Source organism: Calliphora vicina, chromosome 1 (genome assembly GCF_958450345.1).
Source record: "Calliphora vicina chromosome 1, idCalVici1.1, whole genome shotgun sequence".
Taxonomy (NCBI): domain Eukaryota; kingdom Metazoa; phylum Arthropoda; class Insecta; order Diptera; family Calliphoridae; genus Calliphora; species Calliphora vicina.
In genome coordinates this window covers 68,652,710-68,678,641 of record NC_088780.1, presented here as the reverse complement: position 1 = coordinate 68,678,641, position 25,932 = coordinate 68,652,710, and the positions used below count along the sequence as shown (strand labels likewise).

Here is a 25,932-nt window from a genome sequence, read left to right as displayed (position 1 = left end):
CTAGTTCAATATGTTATAAATATTTGAATTGAAACTTAGTTTTTTCTGTGAGTTTGATTTTTGTCTGGAGACTTGGTTTTTTACTCTCATATTTGATACTATATTCATTGAGCAAGTAACAAGTAAATAATGTGTGTTGTTGTAGGTTCATACTTACTTCGTTATAGGGGTGTTTGGTAGAAATCCTCCACTATTACTAGGAAGTAGGGCAAGTAAATCCTTTCTGTAATGCATAAAAAATTATATTTATAATAATTTGTTTATCTTAAATTATATTTTCTAAATACATATTTTTTTTTTAATTCATTGCTTCATAGAAAGAGAAGAAGATTACAATAATGAATACAACTATTTTACAACGAATTTAAGGCAACAAATATACAGTACTAGCTGACCCGGTGCACTTCGCCACCCCAATTAGAAGAGTGAAATAGTAATATTAAGTCTCCCTTTGTGAATCTGATAGTAAATGTCTAATTTCATATTTCTGGGTCCATTATTATAGAAAATGCAAAAGAAAGTTACCACTAAAGTCACCTTTTGTGAATTCAAATTCATTCAGAATCATGTGTGCCTAATTTTAAATTTTTAGGTTTATTATTATAAAATAGCAGCATTGCAAAAAGTACCATTGCAATAAACAAATAGTACCATTGATTATTACTTTTGAATTCGCACTCACTAAACCATAACCCGTCAAGTTTGAATTTTAAATTTGTGTAGCCTTTCCTATATTATCAACTAATTTTGTTTCTATAACAATTAATATTTAAAAATTATCACAAAACCGAAAAAAAACGAAACCGCGGTTTGGAAATTCTTCTGTTTTTTGGAAACTCTAGGTCCGTTATTATAGTAAATTCAAAAAAGTACCTATGAGAACAAAGAAAAACTACCAAGAAGTATGGCCTTGAACCCCTGCTGCGGTTAGCCCCTGCTGCGGGTAGTCACCTTGAGTCTTCGGGCACGGTGCAGGGGCTTAAGCATCCTAAGGATGTGATCTAAGAACTACCCTCCCCATACCTTACAGCGTCTGTCCTCTATGTTAAGAGCGGCTGTGGGGTAAATGACCATCTTCAGTCGCCTAGCGATCACGACCTCAACTTGGTAGCGCCTGTTCCCTTAGTTAGGGCGGCTACCAATTTCCTCTGTCTGCATTTTCTGATGTCGGTCCGGGACTGTGGTTTGGGTTACCTAGGCAACATAACCGTACCTTCTAGCGTCTGTTCCCTATGTTAAGGGCGGCTGGAAATTACAATCTGGTTCTGTCAGTCCGAATGTTTTTGGTAAAAACTCAAAAACTCACATTGAGCGGCATCCTGGTCTGCGTCTGACTCCAGTGGAGCGGCAGTGTCTTTTTCTTACCTATGGTAGAGGTATAAACTGCCAAAATCAACCCCCCCCCCCTTGAAATGTCAGTTTCAAACGACGGCCCTATGTCCTTGGTCGAGGGTGCTAAACTCTCCAAGGGTAACGTGAGTACTCAGGCGGAAGCCACAGGTCTGAGTGCCACTGGAGCTACTGTGACTGCGACGAATCAGACGAATATCCCGGGTCTGGTAGTCGGTGATGCTACTGGGATTAACGACAGACCGAACAGTTTTCTGACAAGACAGGAAAGAGTGACTTTGGACGACAGTGACGACAACCTCTCAGGTCTGAAAGGGTTAAACCTTTATGAGACTGATGAGGAGGACTTACTCATGGTGTCCTCCGTGCCGCTAAAAGCGAAGGAAGACGTACACAATCCGGAGGACCATGACCCTGCAAAGGGAGACAAAGAACAGAAAAACAAGAAACAGGACTCAGAACAGGACGAACGGAAAAGGTTGGCGGGCTACAAACGCTCTCTCCGGTATGTCAGGACGTTGGACTCACGAGATTCCGCGTCCTTGACCACCAGGGAAAAGCGTTTACGGCGTAAATATACCTACCACATACAGAAGTATGAGGCTATGCTAAATACTACTGTTGTGGAGGTCAGGCCAGTCAAGACTACGAGCGAACCAAACCAGAGCAGGCAGGTGATCACATCTAAACATGTGCCCCATGCCAGCACTGGACCGAACACGATCACCGTCTCGGAGGATCTTGACGTACGCCCATCTACCCAATGCGGCACGACGAAGTCTGCTAGCACAATACCCAAGGTGCTGTCCGCAATCTCCTCTACTCGAGGAACCGCGACGGTTGCCAAAGGTCCAGCTAGCAGGCCTAGTATTAAGCGGCAAAGGTCAGGTGAAACGCAGGTGTCTGAGGGTAAGCGGCTGAAACCATCAACTAGCTTATCATCAGCACCTGAGCTACAAGTAGCCATCATTGATCGTAGTCAACCTGATGGGAAAATGACTACGGACAGATGGCTGCTTCTGGAGAAGATCTTGCGGGCACTAGTTGACGAACTCGCATGCAGTGAGGATGATTCCTTCACTGCATTCGACGGCGCCAAATTAAAGGTTAAAGGGTGTCAAGATCATCGGGTGCGGTAACGAGAAGGCTCTAGGCTTTCTCAGTAACTGTATCCGAGGAGTTGGCGAACTCTGGCCCAACGCAAGAATCGAAATCGTCCCACTGGATCAAGTACCTTTTCGTACGACGGTGAGAGTGTGGGTCCCTCCTCCCCTTTTGGAGGACGAAGCCACGCTAACACTTATAAAGCGTCAGAACAAGGAACTTGGTACAGAGGACTGGACGATTGAAAGAGGACGCTCTAGGGACAAAGGAGAAGGCAAGGATCTCTGGATCAAAATTGGTTCAGAATCCCTCCGACTCCTGCGTTCTTCGCAAGGCGTCATCAAGTACGGGCTAAACCAACTCCGGCTGATCTTGCCCGCGGTGAAGCGCAATGATGAACCCAAGCGGCCTGAGAGTGGTACATATTAATCTGCACCACTCCGAAGCAGCATCGGACGATTTGCTGCGCTTCATGGAGAAGGAAGCTATCCACGTGGCCTTAATCCAAGAACCCTGGCTTGTAGCCAGTAAAGTTCGAGGCGTCCGGTCACGAAACTATGTGCTCCTTTCTCCGAACCCTGAAGGTAAAGTAAGGAGCTGTATTTTGGTCAGGAAAGACATCAAGGTTTTCCTTCTATCTAATTACAGTTCTGGTGATTTAACGGTAGTTGCACTAGAGCGACAAGGGTTACCAACCCTAATCATATCATCTGCGTACCTACCATACGACGAAGCTAATCCGTCCCCACGTGCCGTACGCACACTTGTAGACTGGTGTAACACAAGGGGCCATGATCTCATCATAGGATGTGATGCTAATGCCCATCATACTCTGTGGGGGAGCTCGGATATAAATGACAGGGGTGAGTGTTTACTTCAATACCTTCTATCTACTAACCTAAGTGTTTGCAATAGGGGTAATATACCAACGTTCTTCAATAGGATCAGGGAGCAGGTCATTGATATTACTTTGGTAGGGAACACTGACTCAGTTAGAATTCTTGATTGGAGAGTTTCACTCGAGTGCTCATTCTCCGATCACCACAGGATAGTGTTTACGATACAGCTTACACTGGATAGGGAAAAACCCTTTAGAAATCCTAGGAAAACCGACTGGGTCAATTTCTGTAATCTTAGTGACACCATACCACATCCAGCAATGGATAGATTAAATGGTACACGGGACTTGGACGACTCGGTGGATTTTCTATCCAGGTCATTAAGGGAAGCCTACTATGCTTCGTGTAGGGAGCGGCAGGGACCTAGGAAATTCCGGCAACCATGGTGGAATCCTAGACTAATGCAGCTAAGAAAGGAATGTAGAAAACTTTTTAATAAGGCGAAGAGGGACCAAGACTTGTTAAGCTGGGACGATTATCGTCAAAGCTTCAACACTTTCAAGAGGGAAACCAGACGGGCAAAGAGGGAATCTTGGGAGCGTTTCTGTGGGGAACTGGAGAATACCACGGAGGCATCGCGTCTACGAAAGGTACTATCCAAGGATCCTGGTACGCCTGGATTCCTGATGAAACCGGATGGTAACTTTACTGAAAGTAGTATCGAAACTTTGGAACTGCTAATGGAGACACACTTTCCGGGTTGCAGGGATGATGAAAATGAGGTATCCGCTTCGGAGCATCTTGCAGCTTCTCAAATCCACATAAGTGAATTAGTTAGATCCATTGTTAGCGTGGAGAAAATCTCGTGGGCGGTGTCATCTTTTAAGCCCTATAAATCACCAGGGCCAGATGGCATATTCCCAGCGTTACTCCAAAAATCGATTTAACCATCATGCCATGGCTTATAATGATATTTAGGTACAGCCTGGAAACAGGATACATTCCTAAAGAATGGAGAGAGGTTACAGTGGTATTTATCCCCAAAGCGGGAAAGGTAAACCACAGTACCGCAAAGGACTATAGACCGATCAGTCTGTCATCGTTTTTATTGAAAACACTGGAAAGATTGGTCGATATCCACGTCAGGAACATCCTCTCCCCTGATAATTTCTGTAGGGCACAGCACGCATACCTTAAAGGCAGGTCGGTGGAGACAGCCTTGCATGACGTTGTCGGAACTATAGAGGGGACACTTGACAAGAAGGAATATGTTATGGCATCTTTCTTGGATATAGAGGGTGCGTTTAATAATGTGAACATATCCGCAATAGTTGATGCACTGGGTGACTTATGTGTTGATCAGCGGATTAGGAATTGGACAGAAAATATGCTTAGGAGCAGGGCCATTAACTCTAATATGGGTATTGGTAGGACAAGGAAAGTTGTGACAAGAGGCACACCACAAGGTGGGGTCATCTCTCCACTTCTGTGGAATCTTGTCGTAAATAAAATCCTTTTCAGGCTCAGTAGGATAGGTACCAAAGTAGTCGCATATGCTGACGACGTTGTGCTTCTTATTCAAGGGAAGTTTCTTCCCACAATAAGTGAACTCATGGAATCAGCGCTCAGCGTTCTGCTATCATGGGCCAAGGAAAACGGTTTGGGTGTTAACCCTGCCAAGACCGAACTGGCTCTTTTCACCAGGAGATATAAAACTCCAGAATTTAAACCTCCACGACTGGATGGTACTTTTCTGAAGATTTCAAGCGAAGCCAAATATCTTGGCGTAATTTTGGACTCTAAGCTCTCGTGGAAACGTAATGCTGAGAGTCGATTGAAGAAGGCATTATGTGCCTTCTATATATGCAAGAAAACCTTTGGGAAGAGATGGGGTCTTAAACCATACATTGTACACTGGATGTACACCGCGGTCATAAGACCTATTTTGACCTATGGGGCTCTTGTTTGGTGGAGAGTGGTGGACACTAAGACTCACCTCTCTATTCTAAACAAGGTACAAAGATTAGCATGTCTTGCAATTACTGGCTCTATGAATTCCACACCTCAGGCCAGTCTAGAGACGATGCTAAATATAACTCCCCTTGATATATATATCAAATGCATTTCTGCTAAGTCTGCTCTACGACTCAAACAGTCGAGCGGACTGAAGCATGATCGTATTGGTCATGGCACCATCCTACAAAAGATAGGCAGGCCAATCATAGGGAGGGAAACGGATTATATAATACCCACACGGAATTTTGATAGAACATTTAGGATCAGAACACCGACAAGGGATGATTGGGCCGCGAACTCTGTCCTAAGAGATGACGTGATCTCAATCTATACTGATGGTTCAAAGACAGAAAGAGCCACGGGCTCGGGAATCTTCTCAGATGAGCTGGACCTTTTGATGTCTCTTCGATTACCCGATACCTGCACGGTTTTCCAGGCAGAGATTTATGCTATTGATACAGCCGCGAGAAGAATCCGGGAACTGAATCTCGAAAATTCGACCATACATATCTACTTGGACAGCCTGGCATCAATCAAGGCTCTTAACTCCAACGTGATTAGGTCGAAATGTCTTCTCAATTGTATCAAATCACTGGCACAACTGACACAACATCACGTGGAGCTGATATGGGTTCCAGGACATGCGGGCATCCGGGGAAATGAAGTATCTGATGAGTAATTACTGGGCACTGCATGATTGGACATATGTCGGAACGTATGGGTTACCCACGTTATGGCTATTGTAGAAGTTGTTTAGATGAAGAGGATGAGGAATCGGTACAGCACCTTCTATGTGAATGCCCAGCCTTACAAGAGCATAGACTACTACATCTTGGTAGAGCTCTTTTCCATGATCTGGACTGTCTCAGAGATGTGTCACTAGTGAATATGATTGGGTTTATTAGAAGTACCGGCTGGTTCCCATAGGGACCACAGAAATCACATAATAGACGAAACTAGGGAGGGAAACTATTCTCACTTTATGTATAACATTTTCATCATAATGGAATAGTACTTCTAAGGGTACCACAATGGGCCGCAAGGCCTCCGAGTGAACTCGCTAACTTGCGAGCAACCCACGTAACCTAACCTAACCTATGGCCTTGAATTTTCCATATAAGCTTTATTTCATGTTTCTAGGTTCATTGGTGAAGAAATTACAAAAAGTACCATTCGAATAAAGAAAAAGTACCAAAAAGTCTCCCCTACAATTCTCACTGACTTAGGACCGAGTATGCTTAATTTCATGTTTCTAAGTCCATTGTTATACAAAATTAAAAAATGAACCATTATAATAAAGAAAAAGTACCATGAAGTAGTATCCGCTTGAATTTTTACTCACATAGGGCCATATACGCATAATTACATATTTCTAGAACCATTATTATAGAAAATTCAAAAAGTACCATTATAATATAGAAAAAGTACCAAAAAAGCAGTCACTTGTAGATGTCCACCAACTCTGGCCCATGTAACCTTTATTTCATGTTTCTAGGTTCATTGGTGAAGAAATTACAAAAAGTACCATTCGATTAAAGAAAAAGTACCAAAAAGTCTCCCCCTAGAGTTCTCACTGACATAGGACCGTGTATGCTTAATTTCATGTGTCTAAGTCCATTGTTCTAGAAAATTAAAAAAAGTACCATTATAATAAAAAAAAGTACCATGAAGTATCCGCTTGAATTTTCACTCACATAGGACCATATACGCTTAATTTCATGTTTCTAGGTCCATTCAAGGCCTGTCTCAGTAGGAAGTATCTGCGTGCGGGTGGAGAGAGGTCAAGGTTGTTTTCATACCTAAGGCCAGCCACTCGAAACCAAAGGATTTTAGACCTATTAGCCTATCGTCTTTTCTTCTGAAGACATTAGAACGACTGATAGATCTACAACGCTCAACATGCCTACCTCAAGGGTAAGTCCGTTGAGAGTGCGATTCATGAAGTGGTCGGTTGTATAGAGCACAGTCTGAAGCATAGGGAACATACTTTAACTGCGTTTCTTGATATAGAAGGCGCCTTTAACAACATTAGGACAGAGGCAATTAGGAACTCGTTAGTAGAACTTGGGGTCAACGACTTCCTAGTGAGTTGGATAATCTTAATGCTGGAAAGCAGGATTATCAACTCAACCCTAGGGGACGATGTGATCAGAAGACGGGTTACCAGAGGTACACCACAAGGTGGAGTTCTTTCTCCTCTTCTGTGGTTACTGGCGGTTAATCCTATTCTCAGGACCTTCGAATCTAAGGGTAGGAAGATAGTCGCCTATGCGGATGACGTGGTGATCCTGATTAAGGGAAAATTTCTCTCAACTATCAGTGACATCATGCAGGAGTCGCTTGGCGATCTCTCGTCCTGGGCAAAGACTAACGGGCTGGGTGTAAACCCATCAAAGACAGAATTGGTGTTGTTTACTAGGAAGTATAAGGTGGAGAACTTCAAATTGGACACAATGGACCTCAAGGTCTCCGAGTGGAAGTACACACAATGTACACCCCTTCCTAACCTAACCTAGGTCCATTATTATAGAAAATTCAAAAAGTACCATTATAATATAGAAACAGTACCAAAAAGCAGACACTTGTGGATTCCAACCCACTCTGGCCCATGTAAGCTTTATTTCATGTTTCTAGGTTCATTGGTGAAGAAACTACAAAAAGTACCATTCGATTAAAGAAAAAGTACCAAAAAGCCTACCTCTAAAAGTCACACTCACTTAGGACCATATATGCTTAATTTCATGTTTCTAAGTCCATTGTCATATAAAATTCAAAAAGTACCATTAGATGAATAAAAAAGTACCTATAGTTCAGTTTTCACATTTTGGTACCTAAATATTGTACCCTTTTCCTAACACAAACTTCACTCAGATACATATCAGCTAACTTTAATGTCGATAAGTGAAATAATTTAAAATATTAAAAAAAGTACCATTAGGAGAAAAGTACCAATTTCCCTTTTCTTCCTTGAAACAATCAAGTTCGAACTTTAAAAATATTCCATTTTGCCAAAATTGTTTATGCTACAGACATGTCTCAAAATATTAAAATCTGTGTTAATGTGCCCAAGAAAAAATATGTTTTAAAAAAAGTACCAAACTGTTTACCCGGATTTGGCCCAATATACACCTTGGCACTCGAGTTCCAAATAACACCCTGTTAGTTAATATTTGTATGAATCCAGGAACCAATTTCACTCACATAGGACCATATACGCTTAATTTCATGTTTCTAGGTCCATTCAAGGCCTGTCTCAGTAGGAAGTATCTGCGTGCGGGTGGAGAGAGGTCAAGGTTGTTTTCATACCTAAGGCCGGTAAGGCCAGCCACTCGAAACCAAAGGATTTTAGACCTATTAGCCTATCGTCTTTTCTTCTGAAGACATTAGAACGACTGATAGATCTACATCTAAGGAGCAATATAGATACTCATCACATTAGCAACGCTCAACATGCCTACCTCAAGGGTAAGTCCGTTGAGAGTGCGATTCATGAAGTGGTCGGTTGTATAGAGCACAGTCTGAAGCATAGGGAACATACTTTAGCTGCGTTTCTTGATATAGAAGGCGCCTTTAACAACATTAGGACAGAGGCAATTAGGAACTCGTTAGTAGAACTTGGGGTCAACGACTTCCTAGTGAGTTGGATAATCTTAATGCTGGAAAGCAGGATTATCAACTCAACCCTAGGGGACGATGTGATCAGAAGACGGGTTACCAGAGGTACACCACAAGGTGGTGTACATTTTTTTCATATGGTATTTCTTTGTATAAGATCAAAGTTTTAAATATCTATTACGTATTATTTTCATTTGTTAATATGTTTAGTATTGATAAACAAATACTTTCAAAGTTAACCTTTCTATAAGAGGTAACTTAAAATCAAAAAATATTTTAAGGTAGAAAATGAAACGGACAAAACTAAAGCACCCCTTCAAGGATAAACTATAAAAAAAAATTTTAGTTAATATTTTGTTGCAAATCCTTTGTCTTGGATGGCGCAAGAACATCTCTTAGCATAGAATATATTATGTTTTTATGGCGTTTTTCGATATTACTATAGCCTGGGACTATTTTAACGGCATGAAATCGTGAAAATTTCCGATCCTTATTTCAACAATTTTCACGATTTATTTTCATATTAACAATGTGCCACAAGTTCTCAATAGGATTGAGATAGTGAGATTGACCAGGCCAATGAAGAACTTGAATCTTATTGCTGTGTAGCCAAGTCTTACAAACTTTGGAGGGGTGCTTAGGATCGTTATCCTGTTGGAAGCTCCCTATAATTGGCATATCTTCACTGACATAAAGCAACATTACAGCTTTCAATACATCACGGTACATGAACCGATCCATAATCCCATAAATTTTATGATTTGGCCCAAATCCTTGACCAGAAATGCAACCCCAGACCATTACATTGCATCCTCCATGTTTAATTTTTCCTTTGCAATACTTAAGATTCAGTCTTCCCCCTTTTGGTCTGGGTACACGCCTTATTCCAACGGAACTTTTTAAGTTGTATTTGGATTCGGCAGGGAACAGTACTGTCTTTCATTTTTGGACACTCCAGTCGATGTGGGCTTTGGCAAATTTCAGTCTAGCTTTCTTGTTCTTAGCTGAATAATCGGACTTCTACTACTCTTCTACGGATTGTTCTTTCGCTAACGCATAATCTTAAACTTGTTCGTAATTGAATAGCTGATGCTGTAGGATCTTTTTGTATTGCTCTTTTGATCAAGGAATCATAATATCGTGTTTTTTCGCGAACGACCTCCAGAATGCACCGGAGATTTTCGACCAGTCTTAAAAATTTTTAAAACGAGCCTGGAAATAACTGATCTGTTAATTGAATATTTTTTACTAAATTCATGTAGTGGTAAGCCCGTCTTTCAGTCTTCAATAACTTTAATTTTAAATTTACTGGAGTACTTGTTCCTTGTCATTCTTTTTTTCACAATTGTAAATAATAAACATTGGTTTATTATTTTTAATATAAAAGTTGTTAATTTATTTAGTTTAATGTTGTAAGTAAATGTAGCACAGTTGTAAGATGGAGATCAAGAATAATAATATGTGACAAAAATAAGATAAACTAAAACAATAATAACAACAAGTAACAAAACAGTACAAGGTGTGTGAGTGTAAACATAATGGCCCATAATCATAGTCAGAAATAAAGAATACTTTAAGAGAATTAAACTCGACTTTATTCAAGAGTGGACTTTAGGTCTATCATAGACAAGTTAAAGTATACTTCTGACATTGAAGTCGACTTTAAATATAAAACTAGCTGAAGCTGTTATTAACTCGGTTAACAACAGTACCAACTTCTCTTCACCAAGTAAAAAAGTTCGGCAGATAGTAAAAAATGTTTAAGTTACAAGATATTGGTAGAGATTTTGCAATTATTGAACAGTTATCAATAAAATTAGTACCAAAATATTCTAATTATGATATTCATCTTATATATTTAATTTTTCCACAACAAACAACTTTTTTTCTTTAGTTGTTCAATTTAAAACATACTTTAATTTTGACTATAGTTGCAAAATAATTAAAAGCAGGTTTTTCTTTTAAAGTTGTTTCTAAAAAGAACCGACTTTAGTGTTTGACTATGATTATGGGCCATTAAGTAAAAGAAAACAATAATAACAGTGTTGAAACAGCTAGTAGTAGTAGTAGAGGTACACAGTTGTATGAAGGTGAATGATCACCTTCTCATCACTCTTCTTCGAGAATTGATTGGCAATATTGTAGACGTTGAGGCTGGACTTTGATTTGGGATGATCTTCTAAGAACTGAAGATGTTTGGTTTTGAACACCCTTCGATGGGTCAGGATTAGCGGCTTTAGGTTGACAAGAATCTGTACTCGATGACTCATTTAAACTGATCTGTTCGTTTTCTGAAACTTCCTCAGGTAGGGTGATATTTTGGCTTGGGTTGGACGAATATTCACTAAATTTCTAAGGTAACTATTTCCGTTGGCTTCTTCTATTACGTACGATCGGGGATGTATTTGAGTTTTAATAATTGCTGGTTTCCAAATTTCATGATTATTTGTACGAGTCACCACCGTATCACCTTCATTGAATTGATGAGATTCTTTAGCACCACGGTCAGCGTATATATTTTGTTTTTCTCTCTCTGCTTTTAGTGACCCACTTATTTTATTTTGTTCTGATGATACTAATTTTTCTTTTATTGTAGGCAACATTCCTCTAACTTCGTGACCAAAAAGACGTTGAGATGGCGATCCTATATTTCCTCTAGGAGTATTCATGTAGTTTAATATACCCAAATAATAATCACTGTTGTCATATGTAGATTTTTTGAGAATATTTTTTGCTATTTGGACAGCTTTTTCTGCCAAACCATTGCCACTGGGGTGATATGGAGAACTTGTTCGATGATTAAATTTCCAATTTGATGAGAATTGTTTAAATTCATAACTTGTAAATTGTGGGCCGTTATCTGATTCCAGAGTAAGTGGTGGACCAAAGATTGAAAAAATTTCTTTTAAAAATATAATAACGTTTTTTGTTGTTGTTTCAGAGTTTTTGAAATTTAAGGTATCCAGAGTAGCTATCAATGAAAACAATGTAGTCTTTGTTGTTAAAATGAAATAAATCAGTAGCACCAATATCGAAGCCGTGGTTTGGAATTTCTTTTTCCCCAATTTTCAATTTAGTATTATTACGTTGATGAACTTGACAAGCAGCACATTTTTTTACATAGTCAAAAATATCTTGACTCATTCGTGGACAAAAATTGATTCCCTAGCCATCCTGACACTTTTTGCATAACTGAAATGTCCGTTGTGTATATACTTTAAAAAAAATTTTCTCAAACTGAGTGGTACTAAAACTTTTGTTGATTTAAAAATTATGCCATCATCATTCACCGAAAGCTCATCCCTAAAATGCCAGTATTGTTGAACCTCAAGAGGTAATTCATTTTTCGATTTGGGCCATCCTTCTCGAATGAATTTAATTAGCGTTTGACAAGAATGATCAGTTTTTGTAAGATTTTTCAAATTTTCGAATTCTTTGTCAGACATGGAGAGTATCATTTGAACTTCTAAATTGTCTTTTTCTTCTTCTCTACTAACTTCATTCTTACAATCGCGACTTAGGGGGTCAGCTAAATACATTTTTATACCTGGTTTGTATTACGTTTGGGTTATAGGGTAAGTAAACTTAGTCTGATTTTTTGTAATCTTGTAGGTGATGAGTGTAACGGCTTTTTAAAAATCGATTCTAAGGGTTTGTGATCAGATTCAATTGTTAATTGCTTACCCCATACGTATTGATGAAATTTTTCACAACCGAACTTCACAGCTAATGCCTGTTTTTCCAATTGGGAATAACGCTGTTGACAGTCTATCAATGATTTAGAAGCATAAGCCACAGGATGACCATCTTGTAACAAAACTGCTCCCATTGCATATGAGCTGGCATCAACCTGAAGCTTAACATCTTTATTGACATCGTAAAGTTTGAGTACTGGCGGTTTTCTTATAATTTCTTTTAATTTTTCAAACGATTGTTGGTGAGTTGCATCCCAATAAAACGAAGTTGACTTTTCAAGCAAAGCTCTCATTGGTGCTGTGATATGAGAAAAATTTCTGATAAATTTACTCAGATACGTGAATTTACTCAGATACGTGGTTTGAGTCTATTGACTGCCTCAATTTTTTCTGGGCCTGGATACATACCGCTGTCACTTATAATATGTCCCAAATTTTACTTTTTTACGTTCAAACTCGCATTTTTCTTTGTTTAGCTTCATACCACTTTTTTCAATAATTTTCATTACCTCAGTAGTTGTAGCACGTAGGTTTTCTAGAGTATTCGAATGTATTAAAATATCATCAACAGCTACTTTAACATTTGGCAAGTTTGAAAAAAGTTTTTGCATTACGCTTTGGAAAACTTCTGGTGCTGATGATATACCGAATGGTAATCTTTTGCACGAATATCTACCCCACGGTGTTGAAAAGGTAAGTATTTTTTTGTACGTTCAGAGACAGGAATTTGCCAGAAAGAACCCTCTTTTGCAATCTAAAATTGTAAAAAATTGTGCACCTCTAAGTTGAGCTGCTATTTCCTCAAGAGTATTCATTGGAAAGTGACGTCGCTTAATGTTTTTATTGACACTTGTAGGATCCATACAAATTCTAATTTTGTTGTTTTTACGCACTACAATCATAGGGGACACAGCAGGAGTTGGCTCATTAGTTGGTTCGATGACGTCTAGTTTTACCATTTTATCAATTTCTTTTTTTACATCATCTCTTATTTTAAAAGCAATGCGTCTTGCTGGACTTATTTCGAATTTGGGATTTTCAATCAGGTCAATATCATAAATGAAGTTTTTTAAACATCCGAGACCATCAAATAGACTTTCATTGACCTTAAGTTGTTGTACTCTTTTACTAAAATTTAGTTTTTCACAGGTTTCACCCTCATTTTGAACAATTTTATGGAACTTATACCTTTCAAACGTAATGTTTAATTTTGGTGTAAAATAGTTTTCGAATTTTTGTTTAACTTCAGCAAGTGTTTCGTTAGATGTTGCCGGCAACGAGTTATATATTTGTATTGCTGAATATCCAATAGCTGACATAAATGTTGCAAATTGTATATTTTCAAGTTTATTATTTAAGCCGGTTGCTATTTCAAAATATTCATATTCCTGCTTCCATAATTTCCACTCCTTGGCCATATCTTTGTCATGTTCAACCACCATTGGCTTCGGTGGCCTTAAAAAGTTGCAAGCATCCGCCATTTTACGAAATACTTTTTGGCAAAATTGGTTTGCTTATTTTGTATTTTCTTTGTTTAATTTATTTAGATTTTAGTTTTGATATTAATTTACGACGGGTTTCGGCACCATGTAAATAATAAACATTGGTTTATTATTTTTAATATAAAAGTTGTTAATTTATTTAGTTTAATGTTGTAAGTAAATGTAGCACAGTTGTAAGATGGAGATCAAGAATAATAATATGTGACAAAAATAAGATAAACTAAAACAATAATAACAACAAGTAACAAAACAATACAAGGTGTGTGTGTGTAAACATAATAAGTAAAAGAAAACAATAATAACAGTGTTGAAACAGCTAGTAGTAGTAGTAGAGGTACACAGTTGTATGAAGGTGAATGATCACCTTCTCAGGATCGTTATCCTGTTGGAAGATCCCTATAATTGGCATATCTTCACTGACTTAAAGCAACATTACAGCTTTCAATACATCACGGTACATGAAGCGATCCATAATCCCATAAATTTTATGATTTGGCCCAAATCCTTGACCAGAAATGCAACCCCAGACCATTACATTGCCTCCTCCATGTTTAATTGTTCCTTTGCAATACTTAAGATTCAGTCTTCCTCCTTTTGGTCTGGGTACACGCCTTATTCCAACGGATTTGGATTCAGCAGGGAACAGTACTGTCTTTAATTTTTGGACACTCCAGTCGATGTGGGCTTTTGCAAATTTCAGTCTAGCTTTCTTGTTCTTAGCTGATAGAAATGTTTTTTTTTGCTGGTCGTCAGCTGAATAATCGGGCTTCTACTACTCATCTACGGATTGTTCTTTCGCTAACGCATAATCTTAAACTTGTTCGTAATTGAATAGCTGATGCTGTAGGATCTTTTGTATTGCTCTTTTGATCAAGGAATCATAATATCGTGTTTTTTTCGCGAACGACCTCCAGAATGCACCGGAGATTTTCGACCAGTCTTAAAAAATTTTGAAACGAGCCTGGACATAACTGATCTGTTAATTGAATATTTTTTACTAAATTCATGTAGTGGTAAGCCCGTCTTTCAGTCTTCAATAACTTTAATTTTAAATTTACTGGAGTACTTGTTCCTTGTCATTCTTTTTTTCACAATAAACTGTATAAAACTTAAATTTTGCAGTCCATTCATTATGATTCCCGATAATTCAAATATGCAGTACCGGGTAAAATTTTTAAACATGTTATAAGAGGATGCTTTTGTTTTGTCCGTTGCGTTTTGAGTTTTTATATGATTTATCATTTTAAATTAATTTTTAATAAAATTATCTTTTACTAAATGAATATTAAATGAACATTAACAATATTAGTTAATAAAATATATACAAAATGCATCCCAAAAAAGCCGTTTTATCAAAAAAAAATATGATTTGAAAAAATTCATTGAAGGGATGCTTTAGTTATGGCCAATACTGTATATAACGAACCAATTATTTTAAAAGTAACAAGATTTTTAAAATAAAACCACCATATACAGTTAAATATAAATTTTAACAAAGAAAATATTATTAAAAAAATACGTTGGGTACCGTTACCCTTTAAATACTTATTTAGCTAATCCACCGCTAAACTACCATTGCCGAAATAACTGAAATTAAATATTCTATAAATAATTTGAAATTATAAAAATACAAATTTTTATTTTAACAAGTAAGAAAGTATGGTCGGAAAAGCCCGACCATTTAATACCCTACAATAAGTAAATGAGAACAAATATTTTTTTCTTTTAAATTTTCCACAGTATGGTAATGTAGGGTATAAAAATTAGTTTATTGAAATTTACAGGTATGAAATAACCGATAAGCTACCGAAATAACAGCAATACCGTTAAGATACCGTTACTGAAATAAGCCAAAATACCGTTACCGTTAAATTACCGTTACCGAAATAATCCAGATCAGCCTTTTTACCGTTTTAAATCGGTAGCCAACCTTAAAAAACGCAAAATTTATATTAAGCTTAAAAAAGAGCAAATAGTCATCTTTTGATATTAAATCAACTGTTTCTGTATGTGGTAAGTGGTCACCCGGACTTAATAGCGCTATTAGATGATCAACGCAATATCAAAAACATATCAGATGAAAACGCACTTCAAACATTACTTCCCGTTTCCACGACAATTTCATTTTCGCTTCTGCTCCTCAGGTGAGCAGAATGTGCTCCCAGACAAAACTCTTTCCAGATTATGCGGATACAGCAGATCTCGTCCAACACAAGGGACTTGTTCTATCTGCAACATAACATCAATGCAGTGCAATAGTTGCAAATATTGACACCATATGAGGCCACTATTGCAACCCCAACCATTCCTGCGCAAACCACCCGCGCAGTATCAAAATATTTTGAAAATAAATCTGGCATTTTTAACTGGGTCAGAAGATATAGTCCTCCAAAGTTGACTGATTTTTAGTGTTCAAAAAAACAGACCATTTTTAGGTACATAATTTGGTACGCACTTCTTTTTGATTCTATTGATAGGGTTTTTAATAAGAAAGGATTTAAAAAAAATGTACTGTTTGCTTTGTGTTTGTCCAGGGGGGTTACTCTCTATTGCGATGCGAAAGAAAAATTGGTACCCTTTATTGCGTTTTCGCATCGCACAAAAAATTAGTTTAAAAATGTTTTTATTTACAAGTTTTGACATTTCATTTTGTCATTCTTCGCTATTGTTTATTTTGTGGTGCCAGTATTGCTTCTTTTTGCGAAATCGTTTGCGTAGACGATACAAAGTACAAAATTGTATTCTTAACGCATTTACCTTTCGCATCTCAATAGAAAGTAACCCCCCAGGTAAATCGATATTTACCAACTATACATTTTTTAAACATTTCTCAACTTTGATGGAAAATAAAAAAAAACTATAAATTTCTATATTTGCCATGCCGTACGTGACAGATTTTTCTCTTATAGTAAAATAATATACACAGTGACTCAAACCCAAAATCGGACAAGAGTTTGTCTGATATAAATGTGCTCTAAACATGAAAGGATGTACCAAAAAAATTGTTTTTTTTTCGTTTCTATTTACACTCCACATACCTATATCTCTAAAAAATAACAATAATTAAAATTTGCATAATTAAAACTGTAAACTTTTGCATAAAAACCAAAATAACTCAATTTCTTGCGCCAAACACAAAATCGGACAGAGTAAAATAGGTATTCAAAAGTTTTTTCTTTTTTTGGTTTTTAATAAAAATAGCTGATGGCAAAGCAAAACGCAAAAAGCCAGGGTATCCCACACAAAGGAAAAAAAAACACGGGAAAACGTTGGGCATTGAAAAATGCCTACTTCCTCTAGTATAACGGTGTTAGTGACTAACGGTTGATTATTTCCTAAGACTTAAAAACGATCTCGTATGTTAGCTTCCTTAATGAAACTAATTATCTGAGAGTAATACCGATGTCATGAGAATTTAATAAGTCAAAAAGATTATATCATTGAATTCAGAACAGTGAAAAATAAGATGCTCAGAATTGTCGATCATGTTACAAAAATCACAAACATCAGACGATCTCTTACGTATCATGTGAAGGCCACTATAACAGTGGCCACATAAGAGCCTATTAATAATCTTGATGTCAATTGGATCCCAAACAACACCCCTGTGCCAAGGTCTTACAGGTATTTAATTGAAAAGAGAGAAGAAGCGTCCAGACACTTGAGATCTGGTCCTGTAGAAATCCAGCCACTCCTGATTAAGAGAATTCCTTATCCTCACAAGAGCATCCCCATACGGAAGTCTTACCTCTAAGGGAGCGCCAAGAGAAACGGCCTGTTTGGCCAGGTAATCTACCCTCTCATTGAACCAAACTCCAACATGGGCAGGAACCCATACTATATGTACCTCAAGGATATGAGAATCAACTATAGAATTAATAATATCCGATATTATAAAGTTCCTCGAACTAGCACGTCCCAACAAAATACACGCATTTCTACTATCAGTGTAAATAACAAGACGCGAGTTATTATCCTCAATTTCTATATCAAGAGCCCTTTTAATGGCAATTAATTCTCCAGACAGTGATGAAAGTCTCTCACGTGAACTGTACAAAAAGCAACGTCCAGTGAGAAGATTAAAAACTGCACATCCAGTGCCATTGTTCATAATCGAGTCAGTAGCAACCAAAGTAAAATTCCTCATTTTATAGAAATCAACCGACGAACGATAGTGAGCTCCAAGGACCTCCTTCGATATACCTCTGTTCCTGTTAAAGGATGACTCAATAATAATCCTAATCTTGTTACTAGTGCCACATTCATCAAGTGACGGAATCGAGTCAAAAATATCCTTGTATTTCCCGTAGACAAAAGAGTAATTGTTCTTTAGATATGAGGGTGCCGCTCTAATCAAATCCATAAGAGACGGGTTATAACACGCAACCTTTAAAAGCTCCTTGGACGCAAGATAGACCGATCTAAGATGAGATGGCAGTTCGTTGGCCAATACATAAATGGCCTGTATCGGCGTGGAGGGACACAGTCCTAGACAACGTCTTAGACTTGAGTTCTGGAAGGTCTGAATCTTCCTGTCAACATAACTAGGGGCGTGGGCAGAAGTAGATCTCGCATACTCAATCTTACTCCTTATAAAAGCACGATAAAATCTCAATCCAATCTGAGGCCTTAGACCTCCTCTGATGCCCGATAACTTCTTGAGAAGATTGGTAGCTGAAGAGGATTCCCTCAAATCATAATGATCATTAACAGTCAAAGTATTTCTTATGGTCAGACCAAGAAACTTAAGCGAATTCACCTGGGTAATAGAACAACCATCCACAGTGAGTCCCATATCAAAATTATCCCGTCTGCCAAAAAACATACATTTGGTCTTTGATGGATTAATACGCAAATTAAGCGAGGAACAGATCGATCGAAATTGACCAACTTTAGAATCAAGGTTAGATACCGCCTGGTCAAAAAAGGAATCAAAGGAGAGAATCAGAAAATCATCCGCATACTGAAAAACCAGGGTCCTATCATCCTCAAGAGAGTGAATACCAGCAGTGTTTAGGTTAAAAAGTATCGGACTGGGGCAACTTCACTGAGGAAGTCCATTAAAAACACTGACGGACATGTTACCCATACACAGCTCCCTTTCAGAGAGAAAACATGATATCCAATCAATCAAATCCAACGAAATAGCCTGACTGAGTAGAATGTTTCTTAGTATGTAAACACTCACACAGTCGTAGGCATTGCTGATATCGATAGATGCCAACACAACTCTCAAACCCGTTGACTTGAGATATGACACCCTGAAAAGAAACTCATTCAAACACGTTGTCGTCGACATTTTCCCTCTGTAAGCAAAAGAACGAGCGGGTAAGACTCCCAAAGCATCAACAGTCGTAGTCAACCTTTTCTTTACCATCATATTCAACAACTTCAAAAAAACTGAGATGAGAGCAATCGGCCTAAAGTTCCTAAAATCATCTAGTGGAACATGCCTCTTGGGAATGGGAACAACCATAATCTTCCTCCAATTTGGATGCAAAGTACAATCAAGAAACAATTTATTGAAAACGTGTAAAAGAGACTCCTTAGATGCAAAAGATAAGGATTTAACCATATCATAAGTGACTCGATCCAAACCCCCCGCAGAGGCTCGTTTCCTTGAGTCAAGAACATCAGTGAACTCCTTAAATGAGAAAGGTGTAATATTCATATCAGATGGCCTAGAAGTAGAGAAAACAAAACGATCCCTAGATGAAACTTGATCCGCCAAATGTCTCAAGAAAGAACCATTAGCATCATCGTCCCACATCGATGGTCCATTGGAGTTGTAATCCTTCAAACTATTGACAAAACGCCATGCAGCAGCAGTATTTGGTTGGTTATTTACTTCCTGGTATTCAAAAGTGGGCGATAAATATTAAGTTGCATATCTTTTGTTGTCTCGAATGACCTGTAATCGCTTTTGAATCGATTTTACAATTGTTTGGCATACTTTCGGCTCTATTGAGGTCCATGCTTTCAGTAAGGACTCTTTTATCTGAACTAACGTGTTAAATTTTATTTGATGCACTCTCTTAGCTAATTCCTTCCAAATATGCTCAATTACATTAAAGTCTGGGCTCTGTGCAGGAGTTTCTATAAGTTTGGAACAGTTATGGACCAACCAAATATTTGCAACACCTGATATGAGCTTGGGATCGTAGTCTTGATAAATGGAAAAGATGTTTTCTGTACCCACTTTTTCGCACTTGCTCTAAATTTTGCTTCAAAATGTTGAGATAGACAAATTTGTCCATTTTGCCATCGATAAAATGCAAATTGCATACTTCGGCACTCCATATGTAGCCCAAAACCATAAACAAAATAGAAGATTTTTGGGATAAAGTAGTAAATTTATTTATTTAATTTCACATAATATAAGAAGCCTCTATAGGTGGTAAACCATCGTAAAGCGCATTTTTATTGATAGTTGTCATTATTTTAAGCATTTAATAACTGACGGAAGTAAAATAATTGAGCATGGATCAGACTGCAAGCTGTTGCCGAATTCTAATATAAAAACACAAATGCCACTGTTAAGCATGGAGTAGGCTCTGTTATGGTTTGGGCTACATAGTGAGTACCGGAGTATGCAATTTGCATTTAATGCAATTGAAAATCTTTGGAAGGAATTAGCTAGGAGAGTACATCAAATAAAATTTAACATGTTAGTTCAGATAAAAGAGTCCTTACTGAAAGCATGGACCTCAATAGAGCCGAAAGTATGCCAAAACATGGATAAAATCGATTCAAAAGCGATTACAGGTCATTCGAGACAACAAAAGATATGCAACTAAATATTTATCGACCACTTTTGAATACCTAGTTTACTCTGTCCGATTTTGTGTTTGGCGCAAGAACTTGAGTTATTTTGGTTTTTATGCAAAAGTTTACAGTTTTAATTATGCAAATTTTAATTATTGTTATTTTTTAGAGATATAGGTATGTGGAGTGTAAATAGAAGCGAAAAAAACAATTTTTTTGGTACATCCTTTCATATTTAGAGCACATTTATATCAGACAAACTCTTGTCCGATTTTGCGTTTGAGTCACTGTTTCAATAAACAATTTGATAATAGAAAAAAAAACAATCAGAGTCAAATGCATTTCATACTACATGCTAATTGGGAACTTAGTTTTCGCCGCAATTTTAGCCTGAAACATACCAATTAAATTAAAAAAATAAATATAGTCAGTTTAAACTATTATTTTTGCCCTTAGAATGTTGTAATATGCTCTTTAAGTTTATTTTATTTCTTTTAATATATTAATAATGTTTACATTTGTCTTATATATGATGCATTTCATGTCAAGTGAACCAACTTTTGAAATCGATGTCTTCCGATCGGGATCAAATTCTATCGGATTCATTAATTCAAAATTTGACATTTTGGCCAAGCAGGTGTTTTTTCTTATGCATGTAACTTATTACCTATTGTTCTTAGCAAATTGTGTCCCAAATAGTTTAGATAGCTCTTTCATCAATCATTCGAAAAAAAATTTTAATGTATTTTTTCCGAAATCAAAAACTTTGACTTTTTTTAAAAATGGGTCCTTTTTCTTAAAATAAAGCTTAGATATTTTCCTTGAAGACCTATTTGGTCGCTTAGTGGGATTCGAGTTCGATATCTACCAAAATAAATGTTTTGTAACTCAAAACATACAATTTTTGACTTTTTTACAAAATCAAAAATTGTGTTGACTTTTTTTTCAAAATGGACCCTCTTTAAAATTTTTTTTAGCCAGTCAAAAATTGTATGTCTTGAGTTATAAAATATTTATTTTGATAGATATCCCACTAAGCGACCAAATAGGTCTTCAAGAAAATATCTAAGCTTTATTTTAAGAGAAAAAAGACCAATTTTGAAAAAAAAAAAAGTCAAAAATGTTTTTGATTACGGAAAAAATAATATTAAAAATTTTTTTATTGAAAATTTAAAATTTATTGAAAAAATGTTGAAATGTAGGATTGTTTTTTACATTTATTTGAAAACACATTTCTTTGTTATATTTTTTAAGTATGAAATGAAAAAAATACATTCTCAAAAAAATTGTTTTCTTTGAATTGAAAAGTTTGATTTTGATGAAGCGCTTAGGAACGTTTTGATCTGTTTTATAAAATTCAATTTTATATACAGAAAAGAAAAATACATTTTGAAAAATATGAAAATTCTATATTTATATATGTATATTGACCAAATTTTTTTAAAAAAAAAGGAGAAGTAACAATCAGGCAATTAATATGCCTTTATATATTTGTGGTACTTTCTTTGGAAAGGGGATAGAGTGTAGAAGAAAAGGTGGTGAAAGGAGGAGAAAAGCTTTTAATTGACAACTCTGCAATTGCGCGTTATATTTGTTATTAGTGCAGGTTGCAGCGCCTCTGGTGGTGAGATGGCGCATTAGTCAAGCCAACAACCTTTATTTAATTATTTTACTTCGGTGGCGTTTTAGTGTTATACTAGCGAAGGAGGGCACTGTGATAAATATTAGTTATTAGTAAACTAATAATTATTATAAACTGATGTTGTTGATTGGCAGCGGCTGGGAATCGAACCCAGGCCACAAATACCATATCATGCTTAATGATCAAACGCGCTAACCAATTAAGCCACAGCACCCTCTTAATTTGGATTACTTTGAGAACCAGTTGCCAACGTTTTGGTGTATTCAGGGACTTATAGTAAAATTTCACGGACAATATTTTTGCGGAACATTAAAATGCTTAAATCCCTGTTTTACTGGTGTTTTTTGCTCTTTTTTAAGACAAAGGATTTAGAGGGTTAACATATTCTACAAAAATGTTCTCCGTAATATTTTACATAAATTTGATGCACACATTTTATACCTAAAATGTAAGGATTACATGGTTTCTTATGCGGATTAAAAATAAAAATGTGCCAGAGTTGGAAAACTTTAACCCCTCTCAAATGAAATTCAGATGTAAACTTTCAAAACGCCGATACACGTGTCATTTTTTTGTCTCCTGTATCAAAATTTATTGGTCTGACCTTGTAATTTTTTTTGTGTATACTATTTTTAACAACGTTAGAATCTATTGTTGCTTCCTTTTTTATGCAACTTTGCTGGAAGTAGTTTACTAGATTCTAGCGAGTAAACCGTTAAGGGTACTTAATATTGTTTGCCACCAAATTATGCTTGTTATTTTAGCATTAAAAAAACTTGTCATATAGCGAACCGGATTTTGAAACGAGTACTGGATCTTTAGGCATCATTGAACTCCATCATCCCTTGGCAACAATACAGTCCACCGGCAATATATGTATATTTATTACATATTTTATTTTTCATAAAATAAGGTACGTAAATATATTTCAATTTGAGCAAAAGTGAAGTGATTAAAATTATTTTGTTTTTAACGCGAAAAAATACATATTTCATTTGTGCTTTATTTTAAAAATATTGTCGATTTTAGAAATATTTCTAGTTTTGTTTGAACAAATAAAATTGTTTAGCCGTATTATAAACTAACGTGATCATTGTCGATATTATTATTATTATCGCATACAAATTAGTATTTCTTACATTTTCTTTTGGGCGATTATTTGTTTACAAATTTACATCTGTAAATTACAATAACAATAATATATTCCTCTTCTTACATTGTATTGATCACCCTACAGTCGGTCAGTTTGACTACAACATAGTTTCGGGATATATTTTTTTATTTTTTTTTTATATTTTTGTAATATATTATCGAAAATTGAATAAGGAAAATTCCAGTCACTCCACTTAATAGATTCATTAGAGCATCGGATGCTCTTATTGCTTTTGAGGCAAATTTTAATGATTTTCCTGAGGACATTCATAATGTCTATACCTTGGAGGTTCAGAGCGCTGAAATAAAAGTGTTATGGGAGAAAGTTAAAACAACATATGAGACCTGTTTAGATTTTTTGGAGAATTCTGATACAGAGCCTAGTGATGTAGATGTAGCTGCGGCTAAATATCAGGTCACATATGTAGCCTATATTAAATGTTTAGGTGCGATTAATGAGAAGGTGTGTAAATTAAAGTCGGTACCGAACGCCAGTGATTCGCCAGCGGTGGATTCTAATTCTGGACATACTTTGACACTACCCCCTTGCGATGTCGACGCATTTGGAGGGGATTATGATTCTTGGCCGACCTTTAGAAATTTATTTACGGCGATTTATATAAACAGCTCGCGCCTTAGTAATGTAGAACGCCTTTGTCATTTAATACGCAAGACCGAAGGTGAAGCTAAAGATATTATTTTGAAAAGTCCGTTGAGTAATGAGGGCTTTGAAGTAGCCTGGCGGGATCTTAAGATTGCATATGAGAATCCTCGTATGTTAGTAAACAACCAACTGAAACTTCTGTTTAGTCTGCCTTCCTTTGACAAGGAAACTAGTGCCGGACTTAAGACCTGAAAACGCGGAATTAATAGTTGTCTTACATCCCTTCCTATTTATAAAGTGTCTACGGATAATTGGGACCCAATTATCGTCTTTATATGCATTCAAAGACTGCCTTCATCGACAGTTTCTCTTTGGGAACACAGTGTAAAGAACCCTTTGGCCAGATTTGGATAACTTTCTGACGGAAAGAATTCTGACATTGGACTGTCTTAACAATTTTAAGGGTAACGTTTTGGAAACAAAGTCAAACCACGTGAAATATTCTATACCTTCTGACGATGTTACTTCTTCGAATATTTCTTGTATTTTATGTCCTAACCAATCTCACTTTTTACGCACTTGTCGACGATTTAAGAGTCTTCCAATAACTGACCGAATTTTAGCTGTGAACGAAAATAACTGTTGTTCTAATTGTCTTTCAAGGACACACCATGTCAGCAATTGTAAAAGCAATAATAATTGTTTAATTTGCGATAATCGACACCATACTATGCTTCATCAAGAGCCAATAGAAAATTCAAACGTGGAATGGCCTACGACTTCTTCCGGTCAGAGTTCTGCTGAGGTTCTTCGACCCACTAACTCGACAAAGAGTTATCATCAACCTTCTACTTCTACTAATGTTACGCAAACTCGACAAGTATTTCATACACGTCAAAATTAATCTGTTATCTTAGGAACTGCATCAGTAAATATCATACACAATGGCAATAGGTATCAGGTCCGAGCTCTTATTGATTCAGCTTCGGAATGTTCATTCGTTAGTAATCGATTACGAAAAGGTTTAAACTTCCCATGCATTCTGCAAATGCTAAAGTTTCTGGCGTAAATAATACGGTTTCTGTAGTTTCGAGAAAGGCTTGTTCTCTGAAGATCGGCTCTGAATTGGATTCTTCTGTAGTACTGAATACCAAAGCCTTTGTTTTGCCAGATATATCGGGGAATTTGCCTTCGATTTCTGTAAACGCCGACATTAAAGGATTATTGCAAAATCTTCATTTGGCAGATTCCTGTCCTTTCGATAGCCGGCCTGTTGATATTCTTATTGGGGCTGATTTATATCCGCAAATTATGTTACCAAAAATTCTACGAGACGTATTAGGGTCATTATTGGCTCAGAGAACAATTTTTGGCTGGATACTGACAGGTCCAGTTAATTCTATATAATTATCAGTTAATGGTATTTCACTAACTCGGGATTTCCTAAATGTCATTTGATTATTCCTCTTTTTATTACTGTGGATCTACATCTATGAATTAAACACAAATTAATTCAACATTTTAACTAACATTCGAATTGTATATTTACATTATCATTAAAAAAGCTCATTGAAATATATTTACGATTTACCCTAGTATGTATTATTTTACTATATTCTTTATAAAAACAATGCCTTTAATGGTCAGT

At 36.6% G+C, this 25,932-nt stretch overlaps 1 protein-coding gene across 2 annotated transcripts in view; it reads right to left on the bottom strand.

Moving 5' to 3' along the window:
* The window catches only part of LOC135963184 (uncharacterized), a 91,122-nt gene that overhangs the window by 48,903 nt on the left and 16,287 nt on the right, over nucleotides 1-25,932 (bottom strand). For both annotated transcript variants that reach the window (XM_065514958.1, XM_065514959.1), the window contains exon 5: nucleotides 158-223. In XM_065514958.1, coding sequence (XP_065371030.1) covers nucleotides 158-223 — 66 coding nt within the window. The remainder of the gene's footprint in view (nucleotides 1-157; nucleotides 224-25,932) is intronic.